The 18,356-nt window shown below is 37.4% G+C and overlaps 2 protein-coding genes across 4 annotated transcripts in view; one reads left to right on the forward strand and one right to left on the reverse strand.

The window, feature by feature from the left end:
• LOC137037231 (serine/threonine-protein phosphatase 6 regulatory ankyrin repeat subunit A) overlaps positions 1-12,609 on the forward strand; it is a 31,213-nt gene extending 18,604 nt beyond the window's left edge. Inside the window, exons 11-28 of one of the 3 annotated variants that reach the window (XM_067411053.1) lie at positions 18-100; positions 238-301; positions 389-457; positions 1,466-1,606; positions 1,933-2,044; positions 2,133-2,159; positions 2,581-2,655; positions 3,429-3,630; positions 3,755-3,842; positions 3,931-4,048; positions 5,883-6,093; positions 6,225-6,312; positions 6,396-6,479; positions 6,552-6,697; positions 9,510-9,592; positions 10,269-10,351; positions 10,456-10,547; positions 11,701-12,607. In XM_067411053.1, the coding sequence (XP_067267154.1) occupies positions 18-100; positions 238-301; positions 389-457; positions 1,466-1,606; positions 1,933-2,044; positions 2,133-2,159; positions 2,581-2,655; positions 3,429-3,630; positions 3,755-3,842; positions 3,931-4,048; positions 5,883-6,093; positions 6,225-6,312; positions 6,396-6,479; positions 6,552-6,697; positions 9,510-9,592; positions 10,269-10,351; positions 10,456-10,547; positions 11,701-11,990 (2,056 nt within the window). In that variant the 3' untranslated portion in view covers positions 11,991-12,607. Of the gene's footprint in view, positions 1-17; positions 101-237; positions 302-388; positions 458-1,465; positions 1,607-1,932; positions 2,045-2,132; positions 2,160-2,580; positions 2,656-3,428; positions 3,631-3,754; positions 3,843-3,930; positions 4,049-5,882; positions 6,094-6,224; positions 6,313-6,395; positions 6,480-6,551; positions 6,698-9,509; positions 9,593-10,268; positions 10,352-10,455; positions 10,548-11,700 lie in introns of all 3 variants that reach the window. The other 2 variants (XM_067411052.1, XM_067411054.1) reach the window with 2 other exon arrangements.
• Positions 12,610-12,768: 159 nt separating this feature from the next.
• btd (biotinidase) lies at positions 12,769-18,146 on the reverse strand. The gene is made up of 3 exons (XM_067411055.1): positions 17,818-18,146; positions 15,271-15,420; positions 12,769-15,187 (listed from the first exon to the last, which is right to left on the reverse strand). Exons 1-3 carry the CDS (start codon positions 18,028-18,030, stop codon positions 13,976-13,978), a joined length of 1,575 nt encoding a protein of 524 aa, XP_067267156.1. The 5' UTR covers positions 18,031-18,146; the 3' UTR covers positions 12,769-13,975.
• Between the last annotated feature and the right edge of the window lie 210 nt (positions 18,147-18,356).

The raw sequence follows: 18,356 nt of genomic DNA on the forward strand, positions 1-18,356 counted from the left end.
TGACTCCGCCTCTGTAGACGGGGCATCCACGGCATGTTCCCGCTGCATCTGGCGGCGCTGAGTGGATTTTCAGACTGCTGCCGGAAACTGCTCTCCTCAGGTGAATCACATTTATGTTCACTCAGGCTTTTATAACAGCAGTTATAAAATTGATTCCTGAGTAACAAACAGACTTTTCCCTCTCTCACGGAAGTTCATTTGTGTACTGCTCCTGATAATGGTTATCTTTTGCTTCAGGTTTTGACATCGACACGCCGGATGACTTTGGCAGGACGTGTTTGCATGCGGCCGCTGCAGGAGGGTGAGTCACAGCGCTGCTTCTCTCTGATTGGCTCATCAGCTCCCCCTGTGGCCTGGATGCTTTATTGTCCCATCTCTCCTCCTTTAGGAATCTGGAGTGTTTGAATCTGTTGCTCAACACAGGTGCAGACTTTAACAGGAAAGACAGATTTGAGAGGTGAGTTACATTAGATAATAAACCCCAAAATCAAAAGATGCATTACTTTTCAGAAGTTTTGTTACTGAAAAAAAGTTTCTTCTGCTCACCAAGGCTGCATTTATTTGATCAAAAATACAGTAAAAGCAGTAATATTATGAAATATTATTACAATTTAAAATAACTGCTTTCTGTTTGAAATATAAATATATAAATAAATAAATGTAATTTATTCCTTTGATCAAAGCTGAATTTTCAGCATCAATACTCCAGTCTTCAGTGTCACATGATCCTTCAGTAATCATTCTAATATGAAGATTTGCTGCTCAAGAAACATTTATGATTATTATCAATGTTGAATCTACTTCATATTTCTGTGGAAACGGTGATGTATTTTATTTTTCAGAATTCTTTGATGAATAGAAAGTTCAAAAGAAACATTTATTTGAAATAGAAATCTTTTTTAACATAATAAATGTCACTTTCTGAATAAAATTATTAATAAAATTATAAAAAAAAAAATGTTAGAGTGGTAGTAGAATATTATTTGTATCATCACATTTTTTGTATTATGACAATTAAGCCCCCCAAATTCTCTACTGTTTTTATGTATAATTAATTCATAATTAATATAAACACAAAAATAATTTATGTATTAATAATATAGATTATATTATAATAATAATATAGTAATATTCATATACAATATAGTTTATATATTATCTATATAATATCTAGTTAGCATATACAGTATATTATAATAATATATTAGTATATAATATGGTAATTTGTTGAATTTATAAATATATCTCTGTGTGTGTATATATAAAAGTAATGTTTTTTTTCCCATTTTGTGTTGAAATATGACCCTGACATGTTGTACACACTTTTAATAAAGTCAGCTGGTTTTATTAAAGCAGCCTGGGATTTATATTCTCCTCCAGATTCCCAGCAGCACAGTGATAAAACAGATTACAGGAATCCAGCAGGAGGAATATGGTTATCATGTATGATTTATCTCTCTCTCAGGACGGCGCTGCATTACGCTGCTGCGAACTGTAACTATCAGTGTCTGTTCGCTCTGGTGGGCTCCGGGGCCAGCGTGAACGAGCGGGACGTCAGGGGCTGCAGCCCACTGCACTACACGGCTGCGGCCGACTCCGACGGCAGGTGAGTGACACACACACACACTGTCATTCATCACACTGGAAAAGGAAGGTCGAGTCAAGCACATTCTCCATTGTGTGTTTTTACATAATGTGCTCTAGTTGCACATACTGTGTCAGCAAATGTAGTAGGTCATCCGGGTTTTTCAGGCACACAGAATATGTTGTTTGTGCACTGATACTGCATACTACTTTCTTTCACAAATATGAACTAATGTGCTGTCTTTAAAAATGCATCGGTTATCAAAAATTTCTCTATGGAGAAAATGAATGGAGTTTTACTTCCATCTGTTGAATGTTTGAGCTAATCGGTCTCCCTCTGTCTGTCAGGTGTCTGGAGTATCTGTTGAGGAATGATGCGAATCCAGGTCTCAGGGATAAAGACGGATACAGCGCTGTTCACTACGCTTCAGCGTACGGTCACCGAGTGTGTCTGGAGATGGTTAGTACATCATCTGAACACAGTGAAATTAAAACACTCCTCAACACTGCTCTGACTTCAGTGTGTTTCTCTGTGTTTTATTTCGTAGATCGCCAATGAAACGCCGTTAGATGTGGTGAGTTTAAATCTGTATTTCTGTGTGGACTGAACAAAACACTCAGTGCTGCCCTCTAATGGACGCATTAATCAACATGAGTTCAAAATTAACCCTATGAAAAAAAAAAAAACATTTTTGTATTCTTTCATAAACTATCAAAATGTAATGCCTTTCTCCTCCAAAATCATTTTATGTTGATATCAACAAGCAAAGAGTGGAAAAAAATACTATTAATGAATTAGAATAATTAATAATAATAACATTTCATGATCCAATCTCATCCTGATTAATAAATTCCTGTGCTTATTTTTCGAAATATTGATTCGCTCTGAATTGCATGCATTGTGAATGCCATTTTCTCTTTTTCGCTTTATTTCATTTGTTTCACTGTTTTTAAATTGTGTAATTTCATGAAGCCATGAATATATGTATATTTCAGCTGTTGGACACATCTGCATCAAGCATCTTGCACGACACTGACGTCCAGCCTCCCATCAGCCCTTTACACTTAGCGGTGAGTTACAGATCCAGATCTCCGGCTTGGTAAAATAATATGGAATATTATATATATTATATATGTGGAATATTTCTGCCATTCAGCCATTTATAAAACAATGAGTCACTCAAAAATCGCCTAAAACTGTGTATTGCATCAGTGCTGTTATTTTGTGTGTATATGTGTGTGTGTGTATATATATATATACTTCAACAAACATTTATTTCGGTTAGTTGCAACATTTCGAACTTTCATTGAAGTACTAAAATAGCTAAAATTCAAACTGAAAAGAACATTTGTAAAGTAATTTGAAGCTATATAGAATTATTTAAACCACTATAGCACATATTAAAATCAATAAAACTTTAAATACAATTAAAATAAAAAGTAAAAATTAAATTTAAAATTTTAATAGATACTATAATAGTATAGAAATAATACTAAAATAACAGAATTGCATTGATTTTGACTCAGTTAAGTGATGTTCTCTAGGCTGGAAGTTCAATAAATAAGTCAAATAAAATGTTTTCTAAATAATTACATGTAATATTAGTAATAATCACAATGAACACCTCTTCAACCAAAAAATATTGAAAGTGTAGGTTTGAGTGTGAACAATGCAAGTTAGCTTCAGTGCTTTAAAACATGGCTCATCCAATCAGATTTTAGCGTTGAAGTCTGTTTTATAATATTTGTATATAACACAGTAGGTTATATTTTGAACAAAATAATGAAATTTGAAATTTGAAAACTGAAGCCGGTACGTTTGTTTGTGTGTGTGTTTTTTCCAGGCATATCACGGTCACCACCACGCTCTTGAGGTCCTGGTCCAGTCTCTGCTGGATCTGGACGTGAGGACGCCTCAGGGTCACACGGCTCTGAGTCTGGCAGCGTTTAAGGGTCACGTGGAGTGCGTGGAGATCCTGATCAATCAGGGCGCGTCCATGCTGCTGAAGGACTACACACACAAGAGAAGCGCCGTACACTCCGCAGGTCAACAACAGTGCTTTCTTTCTCCGTCTTTCTTTTCTGACTGAGACTGATGGTACATGAGCTGATGTGTCAGGTCAGATTATGTGTGTTATTTTATTGTTTGTTTAATTCTGTCCATCTGCAGCCATGAACGGTCACTCAGAGTGTCTGCGTCTGCTCATCCATAATGCCGATCAGCAAACAGCCATCGATATACGTGATGGAAAGGGACAGTGAGTTTCAGGGCTTCTGGATCGCAGATATATGCTTGAATACTGTCAGTCTGATGAATAGGTTCATTGTCTGTGTCGTTGTTGTCAGGACTCCTCTAATGTTGGCAGTTCTGGGCGGACACACAGACTGTGTGTATCTTCTGCTGAGTAAAGGAGCCAGTGTGGAGGCCAGGGATAAATGGGGCCGGTCGGCCCTCCACCACGGGGTCAGTCACACACCTCTCACAGATTGTGGACTTGATTAGAAAAAACTAAATCGTAGAAAAAAATAGTCACGCTTGTGTTGTTTGCAGTCAGAAATGACTGCCATAGGAAATGAATATGAAAAAAGACAGCAGTTTTTGTGGGGTAAAATCTACAAATCGGCCACGATGCAGAAAAAAAGCAAGAAGTGACACTCCTAAATCAATCAAGAGTTCAAAACAGACACATGAACTGGTGTGGCTGTAAGAATATGAGCCGGAAGACTCAAATAAGAGGTTGAAATCAGAAATTTTATTGAATTTAATATGTAACAAATATCTTTCTCTGTGTTCAGGTTTGAGTGTAGTAAAATTGATGGAAATACTGACACTTCAAATCAACATTTCAAACTAAAAATATCTAAACCTTGACAAAGGTAGTCTTTGAGAATGTCTAACTATATCCAAATCCACAACCTAATCAAATTTTTATGAGTTTTATGTCTAAAAACGACTATGTAATTTACAAGCCTCTCTGTATAGAACTATATAGGAATCTAGTGGTTACACTATGGCGTTACAGATGTTTTTCTTTTTATTACTCCCTCCAGATGGCACTAATCTGCCTTCAAAATTTGTTTTTTAAAGGCCTTCTCTCTATTTTAAAGGGTTAGTTCACCCAAAAAATGAAAATAATGTAATTTATTTCTTACCCTCATGCCGTTCCACACCTGTAAGACCTTCGTCATCTTCTAAACACAAATTAAGATATTTTTACATTTAAATCAGTTCATGTGAGTACAGTGGTTCAATATTAATATTATAAAGCAACAAGAATATTTTTGGTTTGCCAAAAAAAAACAAAATAACGACTTATATAGTGATGGCCGATTTCAAAACACTGCTTCATGAAGATTCGGAGCATAATGAATCAGTGTATCGAATCATGATTCAGATCGTGTGTCAAACTGCCAAACTGATGAAATCACGTGACTTTGGCGCTCCGAACCATGATTTGACACGCTTCTTCATGAAGCAGTGTTTTGAAATCGGCCATCACTATATAAGTCGTTATTTTGTTTTTTTGCCGCACCAAAAATATTCTCGTCGCTTAATAATATTAATATTGAACCACTGTACTCACATGAACCAATTTAAATATGTTTTTAGTACATTAATAGATCTTGAGAGAGGAAATGTCATTGCTGGCTATGCAGGCCTCACTGAGCCATCGGATTTCATCAAAAATATCTTAATTTGTGTTCTGAAGATTAACAAAAGTCTTACGGATGTGGAACGGCATGAGGGTGAGTAATAAATGACAGAATTTTCTTTTTTGGGTGAACTAACCCTTTAACATGAAATACATTTTTAATTGAAAAATTAATATTAATTTTTATTGTTATTTTCAGTAGGGAAAAAAATTGATCAAAAGTATTGCATAAATATTAATTAGTAACATAAAATTCTCTCAAAATACAAAAGAAATAATATTATTGAACACAAATATGTTACATTGATTTTACTGAAAATAAAAAAAAAAGTTAATTTTTTTTTTACAAAAACTGAGGGATGTTGAATTATTTTTTGTGGTGATCCATATTATTCCACAAATGTTGCTTACAAATCTGTTCCAAACCTGGAACCATATGTTTTATTTGTTTGTTTATGTATTTATTTAACAAAAACTGTAATGAGTTGAAATTATTTACTGTGGTAATCCACATTATGCCACAAATTACAGTTACAGACTAGTAGGTCTGACTGAACCTCTAACAAAAGTCATTGTTCAAAGTCATTCTAAGGTAAGAGCGTCTCTGTCCGTGTGATAATGGCTCCTCTTCACTGTGTGTCTCAGGCGGTGATGGGTCACGAGGCATGTGTGGAGGCGCTGCTGCAGCACGGCTCTAGTTTCCTGGTTCAGGACAGTAGGGGGCGCTCTCCTCTGCACTTGGCGGCTGCTTGCGGTCACGTTGGAGTTCTGAGAGCCCTCATGAAGATCCAAAAGAGCGTCCTCGTCCTCAAGGACAACTGTGGTTACACACCGCTGCACTGGGCGTGTTATAACGGTAAACTTGCTCCATCAAACAAACTGATGAATACTTTCATTCAGCAAGGATGCATTCAATTGATCAAAAGTGACATGTTACAGAAGATGCTGTTCTTTTGAGTTTTTTTATGCATGTTGTGTTGATCTTAGGTCATGACGCGTCTGTGGAGCTGCTCTTAGAGCAGGACGTGTTTCGAAAGATGGAGGGAAACTCCTTCAGTCCGCTGCACTGCGCTGTGTAAGAAACCCCTGCAGATATGATGTGCTTCCTCCTGGATGTTCGTATGAAAGCATCACATCTCTCCTCTCTCTCTCTTTCAGTATTAACGATAACGAATCTGCAGCTGAGATGCTGATTGAAACGTTAGGCCCAGCGATCGTAAACGCCACAGACTCGCAGTCCAGGTGAGAACAGGGTTTCTGTAGGAACAGCAGCATATTATGTTCTTTAGTTCATGTGTTTTGTGTGTCCCGCAGGACGCCGCTGCACGCCGCCGCTTACACCGATCACGTGGAGTGTTTGCAGCTTCTGCTGGGTCACAACGCTCAGGTCAACTCCACTGACATGCTGGGAAAAACACCACTCATGATGGCGGCTGAGAACGGACAGACCAACGCCGTAGGTGAGAATATATATACACTACCGCTCAAAAGTTTGGGATCGGTACGATTTTTTATGTTTTTAAAAGAAGTTTCGTCTGCTCACCAAGGGTGCATTTACTTAATTAAAAATACAGTAAAACAGTAAAATTGTGAAATATTATTACAATTTAAAATGACTGTTTTCTATTTGAAAATAATTTAAAATATAATTTGTTCCTGTGATCAAAGCTGAATTTTCAGCATCATTACTCCAGTGTTCAGTGTCACATGATCCTTCAGAAATCATTCTGATATGTCAATTCGCTGCTCAAGAAACATTTAATGTGCACAGATGTACAAAATATTTGTGTACAATATTTTTTTCAGGATTTTTTGATGAATAGAAAGTTCAAAAGAACAGTGTTTATCTGAAATCTAATCTTTTGTAACTTTATAAATGTCTTTACTGCCACTTTTGATTGATTTAATGCATCCTTGCTGAATAAAAGTATTCATTTCTTTTCAAAAAAATAAAAATAAAAATTCTTACTGACCCCAAACTTTTGAACGGTAGTGTATGATGCTTTGTATTTTTTCTATTCATCATGGAATCCTGAAAAAAAAGTACACAACTGTCTTCAACATTGAAAATAATCATAAATGTTTATTGAGCAGCAAGTCATCATATTAGAATGATTTCTGAAGGATCATGTGACACTGAAGACTGGAGTAATGATGCTGAAAATTCAGTTTTGCCAACACAAGAATAAATTACATTGTAGAATATATTCACATAGAAAACAGTTATTTTAAATCGTAATAATATTTCACAATATTACTGTTTTTTACTGTATTTTTAATTAAATAAATGTAGCCTTGATGAGCAGAAAAGACTTATTTTAATAACATTAAAAATCTTACCGATCCCAAACTTTTGAGCGGTAGTGTACATATTTTTCTTCGGTTACAAAGAGTTTAGAGATCCAACAACAAAAATAAAGTAACATTTCTTGAGTTTAAATACACTAACCTTCAAAAGTTTGGGGTCGGTAACAATTTTTAATCAAAGAAGTCTCTTTTGCTCATCAAGGCTGCATTTATTTACAGTAAAAATACAGTAAAAACTGTAAAATTGTGAAATATTATTACAATTTAAATGAACTCTTTTATTCAGTTGAATATATTGTAAAATGTCATTTATACCTGTGATCAAAGCTGATTTTCAATTTTCAGCATCGTTACTCCAGTCTTCAGTGTCACATGATCCTTCAGAAATCATTCTAATATGATGATTTGCTGCTCAATAAACATTTATGATTATTTTCAATGTTGAAAGAAGTTTAGTATTCTTTTATGAATAAAAAGTTCAAAAGAATAGAATTCAATTGAAATAGAAATCTTTTATTACATTATAAATGTATTTACAGTCTCTTTTGATCAATTTTAATGCATCATTGCTGAATAAAAATATTAATTTATTTAAAATAAAATAAAAATCTTTCCAACCCCGAACATTTAAACACTAGCATATCTCTTTTCATAGACAGATGTTCTTTTATGAACTGTTGAATGCTGTAGAAATGTTAGTGTAACATAATTAGGTACTTAAATTTGAAGAAACACAATAATGTAACATGTTACTTTTGTAAACAACATTCCCAAATACTGCCAAAGTGTTATTAAAGATAGAATATTTTATTTATATATGTTTAGTTTTCATTTGAATTTTTTTGTTTTGTTAACTGTTTTGTCTTTTTTTTTTTTTATTATTTATCTTGTAGTTTTTGTAATTTTAGTACTTCAACTTTAATAATTTCATCTAACTTCATGTAATTATTTTATTTTTTTATGTTATTGGGTTGCTGTGGCTCTAGAGGGCGATAGAGGTTCCTTCCAATGTCTGTATCATTAAAGGGACACTCCACTTTTTTTGAAAATAGGCTCATTTTCCAACTCCCCTAGAGTTAAACAGTTGAGTTTTACCGTTTTCGAATCCATTCAGCCGATCTCCGGTTCTGGCGGTACCACTTTTAGCATAGCTTAGCATAGTTCATTGAATCTGATTAGACCGTTAGCATCGCGTTTAAAAATGACCAAAGAGTTTTGATATTTTTCCTATTTAAAACTTGACTCTTCTGTAGTTAAATCGTGTACTAAGACCGACAGAAAATAAAAAGTTGTGATTTTCTAGGCTGATATGGCTAGGAACTATACTGTCATTCAGGCGTAATAATCAAGGAACTTTGCTGCCGTTCCATGACTGCAGCAGTGCAATGATATTACGCAGCGCCCGTGAGCCCCTGCTTACACAGGGAACGTGCCTTGCAACCATGGAGACGTTTGTGAGAGACGCTGCGTAATATCATTGCACTGCTGCAGTCATGGAACGGCAGCAAAGTTCCTTGATTATTACGCCTGAATGAGAGTATAGTTCCTAGCCATATCAGCCTAGAAAATCACAACTTTTTATTTTCTGTCGGTCTTAGTACACGATTTAACTACAGAAGAGTCAAGTTTTAAATAGGAAAAATATCAAAACTCTTTGGTCATTTTTAAACGCGATGCTAACGGTCTAATCAGATTCAATGAACTATGCTAAGCTATGCTAAAAGTGGTACCGCCAGAACCGGAGATCGGCTGAATGGATTCGAAAACGGTAAAACTCAACTGTTTAACTCTAGGGGAGTTGGAAAATGAGCCTATTTTTAGTGGAGTGTTCCTTTAACACCAGATGTGTAGTGAAGTCACTGTAAACGTGTCAACATGCTCTTCGAGATCTGTCAGAAAGCAGCTGGATGTGTTGATGGTGATGTTAATATGAGTGATGTTGAAGATGAGTGTTTTGTTTCTCAGAAGTGTTGGTGAGCAGCGCGAAAGCAGATTTCACATTACAGGACGCACACAGAAACACAGCCCTGCATCTGGCCTGCAGTAAGGTACAAACATGAGAGTTCAGCGTCTGATGTACACACAAACAACATCAACACAGTCTAAACGAGCATGTGAACAGAGCTGCTCCTCCTGCTGCTCAATGGATCTATGGATCAAAATCAAACATGGGTTAAAAAGCCTTTATTGTATCATATTTAAAGCATCTTGCTAAGACATATTTTTGGCAGATATAGAGTGACAGCTCGTATTTATATCCAATTTGTACAAGTAGTCTGTTATCTCATCTTGGTTTTTGACCATGTACTATATAACAACAAATGGACCAAATTTCATGTTTTTGCTCAGTTTGGGGCTCTAAAACAAAATGAGGTGTTATTTCCCTCCATATTCTCATTATATCAGACCATATGAGCCATAGAAGACTAATGAATCAAATATGACCCTTAACAAAACAAAACACGTGTGCAAATCTTTTTTTTTAAGATATTTTCAAGTATTTGGTTAATAAACTGTTTCATTAAAAAAAAAAAAATAGATTAAATAGACTAATTTTACTAATATTATTTATCTAATATTATTGTCAGGGTTAATTACTATGATTGTTTTATTCATATAGTATAGTATGTCCATAAGTACAGCATGTCTTTTACAGCCTTGCATGCTCTTGTACTTCCTTCTGTAAATGCAAATCTATTTTCACTTGAATTGTTTGTGCTGTAGGGACATGAAACCAGTGCCTTGTTAATTCTTGAGAAGGTCACGGACAGAAACATCATCAACTGCACAAACGCAGCGCTGCAGACGTAAGATCAGTCTCCTCACGCACACAAAAGCTCCCTCCATTTGTTCTCTTCCTCCTCCTCATGATCTCAAGACTAAAGAGAGCTGCTTCTCTCTCGTGTCTCAGGCCGCTACACGTTGCCGCTCGTAACGGGCTCACGGTGGTCGTGCAGGAGCTGCTGGGTAAAGGAGCCAGTGTCCTCGCCGTGGATGAAAACGGTGAGCGTTTAAAGCGTTTAAAACCACACCATGTTTTTCATCAATGCAGGGTTATTTTAGATAACTAAAACGGTAAAACCATAAAAAATACTTAATAAATCATCAATAAATACTTAATAATTACTTAAATAATTATAAATAAATACCTAAATTCTTCAAAAATACTTAATACTTTATGTTAACTGAAATAAATAAAAATAAAATATTATTTTATTATTTCTCTTTTTTTTTTTAGTTTAACTTGTAATAAAAAAAACTAAAACTGAAATAAAAATTAATAAAAAAAAATCTAATAAAAATGACAAAAAACAACAAAATGAAAATGAAAATAATAAATATAAAAATAAAATACAAAAACAAATTCAAAATATTAATAAAAACTATAATTGCATCTCAGTGGTACTACAATAACACTGCATCAGAGATTTTAAATTGAATCTCACTTTCACTTCATTGAAAAAAATACATTCAAAAGTTTTTTGGGGGAAAAAATTATTTTATTTTAGTAAGGATGCCTTAAATTGATCAAAAGCAACAGTAAATTCAGATTTGCATCAGAGGAATAAATTTAAAATGTATTCAAACAGAAAACTGTTCTTTTTAATTGTAACAATATTTCCCAATATTACTATTTTCACTGTATTTCTGATTAAATAAATGCATCCTTGGTGAGAAAAAAATCTTTCTGACCCCAAACTTTTGACCGGAAGTGAGCTTATGGGTGAATTCCAGGTAAACAGAACTGCTGATGATAATAATAATTCTGTACAATAAATTTGCATCATGCACATTTACATCAGCACAAATTTACATTACACTAGGTGAAAATGGTTTTGAGGTACAAATTCACTGCCGATTTTTGTTTTTCATATTTCATTTGAATGGACATACAAAACTGTCAAATGTTATCCTTCTAATGTAATCATTACAAGCACAAGTTGTAATTGTTTCCTAACATGTTTGTTGTGTCTGTTTAATTGAATACACAACATGTTATATTATAGCTGTATATATGGACATTACTTTGACATGCTCATATCTCAGTCTCACTTTATTTATAATGCACAATAAAACAACAGTAGTTGACTACGTATATACAAATATACGCTATACAAATAAACATTAATTGAATTGAATTAAATGTGTTTCCCAGGTTACACTCCAGCTTTGGCTTGTGCCCCGAACAAAGACGTGGCCGACTGTTTGGCGCTGATACTCGCCACCATGATGCCCATCTCCCTCAGCAGTCCCAGCACCATATCGGGCCTCGCGTTTACCACCATTAACCATTACTCCAGCCCATCCAAGACCGTGACCTTTGACCCTTTACCAATGCTGCGGTCCGAGCACGTCTCCTACCGTAAATTCAACAGCCTGGGCCGCGAGGACGGCCTCATCGTCCCCGATGATGAACTCAATGATTCAGACTCAGAAACGTACTGATAACATGCCCCTCAGTGTCTTAAACTATCGCCTCATTGGCCGAATGGTGACTATGCTGATTATTGCCGTCCCTCCGTGACCGGTGAGTCCGAAGTCTCAGGAGAAAGCGGAAAAACAGGAAAATAAGAGTTTGACGAGTCCAGTTCTGTCTCTTCTCTACAGTGTCAACGTTTGAACACTCAAGCATCACTAATACTCATTATTTAAATTCATTTAGTTTTCCTTTATCAGAAGAACTCTGCTTATATTGACAGTTGTGGGACTGTAATTCCCAGCATTCATGTGGAACGTGAGGAGCCGATGGATTCTTGTAACTGCAGAAACAGGAAAACTAAAGACGTCAGGGACCAAGAGCTGCAGACTTTCCCTCCAGCTTTACTTTTATCCCCGTTTGTGCATGAAGATTGAATTTAGGTTTGCAACATCATGGATTATTTATTATAAAAAAATTAGAAGAGTTTCAGGGTTCAGATTTAACGAGTATTTATTCCTCTGCTGTTGCGAGGAATTACAGCGTTCTTCCTGTTGTGTGTGTGAAAGAGAGAGATTATGAATTTGAATGATTGTGTGTGTGTGATTTATTTTATAAGAGTTCAAAGACAATGAAAAGATCAGGTGTGTGACTTGACCTTTTGGTACATTGTTAATAATTATTAATAATTCTAAATAATAAATCATTTTTGCCATAAGATTCCACAGTGTCTCTTTATTGCAGAAACTTGACAAAATATAAAAAAATATATTATTTTGTAATCATTATTAAATATTAAAAGAATATATAAGAACATAAATTAATATGCCAAAAGAAAACATTTTATTCATCCATTCCTATAGTTTTTGAACCCATTCACTGTTTCTTATTTTTAATATATTTGTCAGGAATTGTTTTACCTCATTTAACATTCTGGATTATCTATTTTAATATTTATATATTAGTTTTCTTCATTAGAGGTATCTTTTTTTTTTTTTTTTTTTACCTTACATTACATCTATTATTTAAAGTATGTTTTGTAAAAACTAAATTAATGTTTGTAGGTATACAGAAGTTGAAAAATGAGTCTTTCACTGTTATTAGCTGTTATTTATCCATGCACATCAGTTTTTTTTAATTCATGTGTGCCCGTAACCTTTCATTAAAATCAACTCCCTAAAACCTGTCACTCACATGAGATCCACCAATAGCAAACCACAACCATCCAGTCAATTCCCCATGGACAAAATCAAGCCCCGCCCTACATTTGTTCTTGTTTGAAAAGCAGTTTCACTCAGACAGACGTCACAATGGGGATGAAAAGACTTCCCAACTTACGTTTCATACCGTCTTTAACCACAGCTAGTCTTTTCAGCTGTGCGCTTTGATCACGTGATTGTTTTAAAAGTTAATTCAACTCAAAAATAAAAGCTCTCATGATTTACTCACCCTGATGTCATTCTTGTGGCAAAGAGGAAGATTTTCAGCCATTAAATGTGGGTATTTTACCTCACATAAAGCAATTGTATGACATAAGATAACTTGAAATATATCATGAGACTATATAAATTTATTTTGGAATTTTTTATTGCGCTGTCATCCGCTTCCAGTTATTTTTAACTACAAAATAGCTTGTTATGCTGCTTGATATTGAAAACCAGTATTTATTATCATATTATTTAAATGTTTGCCATATAATTATAAACACACTGGTTTATAGTAGAAATGGTTAACGCACTTTGTTATCCTTCTAGTTATTCACCTACAGCATAGCGGCTAATGAATCTCACACATTCCTATTATATAAAGTACTTCCACCTTGCAAAATAAGGTGATAATAGGTCTTAAAAACACTGTTTGACAGGGAAAAAAATCATATAAGCTTGGAATGAGGTTTGATTATGACAGAATTTTCTATTTTCATTTTTGGGTGAAGAAATGCATTTCAATAAGATGAAATCTAATTTGTGTTATTTGTAGCGCACTATAATTAGTGTCCTAAGAAAGTGCAATTTTAATCATTGTCCTTCTCATAGTGTCTCCCGTACAGCACAGCCGTTACAAGTCCGGTGCTCATTCCTGTCCGGCTCATGTAAAAGCGGTTTCCGCTCTCCCAACCAGAATGATCCGGAATATCCAGAGTCATTCCGCTACCCAGAATTCCTGGGAACACGTGACGAGTCGTAAAAGTCCCCGTCAGCCTGAAGTCCACTGGCGTATTAGCGTGTTCGGTTTCTTCTCCACAGCTGCTGTGATGTTCACCTGTGCACTTCACAAGAGCACAAACCTCCAGGTAATACGTCCCGTGCACCACATGGAGGCCGTTGAAGACGCCTAGAGCGTAAAACTCATGCGTGTCGGACCTCCGGAACAGCAGGTGGCAGCAGACGGAGCCACTACAAATGCTAATGTTCCCTTCACTGCCTTGCAAAGGGACCAAAGTGAAATTATCATACATCATGATGGAGGTAAAGGTTGCAGATGTAACTCCTTGTGCACATTCAGAGTCTTTTTGGCAGTATTTTACACCATCATCTGGGTCAAAGCTACTTGTAGGCCAAACATGCATCTTTTCTGGTTCTTCTGACCTCAGTTTCTCTTTTGGATACCCAGAAAATGGCACCGGTGCTTTGTCTGCTCTGTCCCCAATAAATGATGGATCCAAAACGGGGACTCTACGCACTAGCAATTTCCCAGAATTCCCCTTTGTATCATGATGAATTAGCGAATCCCATGGCGTGAAGATGCCGCTGCCGGTTATGCCGTACTCAGCGGCTCGGATGTTAGCGGCCAGCAGTGTGACGCCCGTTGCGTGTGAGAATGAGCGCTGAAACTGTACAGCCGCCAGCAGGGGGAGCTGGTTCATCCACGCGGTGGGATATACGATCTGCCGGACGCCCATGTCCTTTATTAGAGTCACCGCTGGGTCACGGAACAGAATGTCGAAGCACGTAAACACCCCGAATCGACCCGCGAACGGTGTGGTGAATGTGACGTACTCGCACTCCGGTGGAGCGTCAAACGCCGCTTCAAAGTACAAGTTCTGTTTGTGATATCGGGCCACGATGACGCCCTGGTCACTGAACACCACGTTAGTGTTGAACTGGTACTGGCCGTTCGCAGGACAGCGAGGGTTGGCGGTTCGGTTACAGCTCTGACGGGACGGCATGTTGGCCACCACGAAGAGACGGTTCTTTTGAGCCATACAGCTGAGGCTTTGGAGGACCTGGGAAAGAAACAGATTGTGGAAAAACTATCTTTCATCATGTCATGATTCTTAAAAAAGGGTAGTAAATATCAGTTTTATACCTCAGTGTCTGGAAATCTGTGTGGGTCAGCACACGGACTCCATGTGACCTCCTGAGGGTCGGGAACGGTCTCCAGATAACCAGCGATAGAAGCTCTGGTGAAGTTGAACCCATGGATGGCATCTTCTGGAAACACTATGATCTGGGCACCCTGTTTGATAAATGATATATAAACGTTAAGAGTCCTATAGAAATCATTTAGGAAGGTCTGTGTCTTAAAGGGTTAGTTCTTGTGTTACGCATCACGTTTGAGCTTCCGCAAGAACCAATGAGGTTCATTCTCGTGTTACGCATCGCGTTTGAGCTTCCGCAAGAACCAATGAGGTTCATTCTCGTGTTACGCAGCAAGTTTGAGCTTCCGCAGGAACTAACGAGGTTCATTCTCATGTTACGCAGCAAGTTTGAGCTTCCGCAAGAACCAATGAGGTTCATTCTCATGTTACGCAGCACTTTTGAGCTTCCGCAAGAACCAATGAGGTTCATTCTCATGTTACGCAGCACTTTTGAGCTTCCGCAAGAACCAATGAGGTTCATTCTCGTGTTACGCAGCAAGTTTGAGCTTCCGCAGGAACTAATGAGGTTCATTCTCGTGTTACGCAGCAAGTTTGAGCTTCCGCAAGAACCAATGAGGTTCATTCTCGTGTTACCCAGCAAGTTTGAGCTTCCGCAGGAACTAGCGAGGTTCATTCTCGTGTTACGCAGCACTTTTGAGCTTCCGCAAGAACCAGTGAGGTTCATTCTCGTGTTACGCATCACGTTTGAGCTTCCGCAAGAACCAATGAGGTTCATTTTCGTGTTACGCAGCACGTTTGAGCTTCAGCAAGAACCAATGAGGTTCATTTTCGTGTTACGCAGCACGTTTGAGCTTCAGCAAGAACCAATGAGGTCCATTCTCGTGTTACGCAGCACGTTTGAGCTTCCGCAGGAACCAATGAGGTTCATTCTCGTGTTACGCAGCAAGTTTGAGCTTCAGCAAGAACCAATGAGGTTCGTTCTCGTGTTACGCATCGCGTTTGAGCTTCCGCAAGAACCAATGAGGTCCATTCTCGTGTTACGCAGCACGTTTGAGCTTCCGCAGGAACCAATGAGGTTCGTTCTCGTGTTACGCAGCACGTTTGAGCTTCAGCAAGAACCAATGAGGTTCATTCTCGTGTTACGCAGCACGTTTGAGCTTCCGCAGGAACCAATGAGGTTCATTCTCGTGTTACGCAGCAAGTTTGAGCTTCAGCAAGAACCAATGAGGTTCGTTCTCGTGTTACGCATCGCGTTTGAGCTTCCGCAAGAACCAATGAGGTTCATTCTCGTGTTACGCAGCAAGTTTGAGCTTCAGCAAGAACCAATGAGGTTCATTCTCGTGTTACGCAGCACGTTTGAGCTTCCGCAAGAACCAATGAGGTTCATTCTCGTGTTACGCAGCACGTTTGAGCTTCAGCAAGATCCAATGAGGTTCATTCTCGTGTTACGCAGCACGTTTGAGCTTCCGCAAGAACCAATGAGGTTCATTCTCGTGTTACGCAGCAAGTTTGAGCTTCAGCAAGAACCAATGAGGTTCATTCTCGTGTTACGCAGCACGTTTGAGCTTCAGCAAGAACCAATGAGGTTCGTTCTCGTGTTACGCATCGCGTTTGAGCTTCCGCAAGAACCAGTGAGGTTCATTCTCGTGTTACGCAGCACGTTTGAGCTTCAGCAAGAACCAATGAGGTTCGTTCTCGTGTTACGCAGCACGTTTGAGCTTCAGCAAGAACCAATGAGGTTCATTCTCGTGTTACACATCACGTTTGAGCAACTGGAAGAGTTTTGTTCTCGTGCATCAAGCAGTTTCATTTGAGCTCCTGTTCATGTTCGCAGATCAATGTTTATATCATGTGAATAAAAGTCTAAATTAAATATGTTCATCATATATAGAGCAATTGAGTCTCTTCAGAAAATTTGGATCAGTTCATATGGATCAGTTTTATGACCTCTTTATAAACTTTTTGAAGACTCGTAGTTGTGTATGGAGGGACGGAAATCTCTCAGATCTCTTTAAAAAGATCTTCATTTGTGTTCTGAATTGTCCATTAATTGATTCTAGGGTTAGGATTAGTCCTATTGTATCTTGTGTAATCTTTAGTACCAAACTTTCAGAAAATAATCTGAAACAGCAGTTAAAGAACATCCATTTTTATGGTTTAATACAATCCTTTTACATTAGCACCCATTTGTATGCCTACTTTTATGCAAACTAGTATCTCATTCATAGTTGACCTTTAACTTTGCTTCTGAAATGACTGGTAAATAATTGTAGGGTTTTGTTCGGAGGAGACAAGAAGCACGTTCATGTGCAAAGTGTTTGTGAAATAAGCAACCTTTTGACAAAAGTATCTGACAAAGCACTGAGATGTTTATCACTATAAAACTAAATTGTGACATTTTCTGGGACGTAAATATTGCTTCAATTAATACTACGCATAGTTTTACATGTTGTTTACATGGGTACAAATTCTTATTCCTTTTGTTCGAGTCTTTTGATCAATGTTTCAAGCTCTCACACTATCTGAAAGTGTACCTGCTGTGCTGCCAACACTGTCTGCTCTTCAAACACATGCAGGTTTTGCTTCATGTGCTCCAGGGCGGATCTCCGGTCCAGCGGGACTCTGGGGTTCGAGTTCAGCCGCACGCGGTGCTCGTACACCGCCGCCACATACGACGGATGATCCGCGGCGAGGATAAGGTGCAGTCCGCTCAAACAGAGCAAAAACCCGGCGAACCTGAGCGCCATGATCAGGGTGAACACGAACTCACGTGGGTCAGTCTGCCGTGAGCTCAAAAGCTCAGGTTAATCATTACAAAATCTGTCATTGATTTAAGGGGTCGCATTTTCGTGGTTAAAAACAATTTTACATAAACATGATGTGCATTAGTAAACCATCCATAAAGTTATTTTCTAAAGTTAGCTCGCTGCTTATTTACATCTCTTCAGATAATTTACATTAGCATTTTCTTCTAAATATATTTGCATGCATTTGTATAAAGATATTTATAATAAACAATAGCACATTGTTGTTAATGGACTTCCGGGTGACATTACGTCACTCGCAATCCGCG

Source organism: Chanodichthys erythropterus, chromosome 15, assembly GCF_024489055.1.
Source record: "Chanodichthys erythropterus isolate Z2021 chromosome 15, ASM2448905v1, whole genome shotgun sequence".
In the NCBI taxonomy this organism is placed as follows: Eukaryota; Metazoa; Chordata; class Actinopteri; order Cypriniformes; family Xenocyprididae; genus Chanodichthys; species Chanodichthys erythropterus.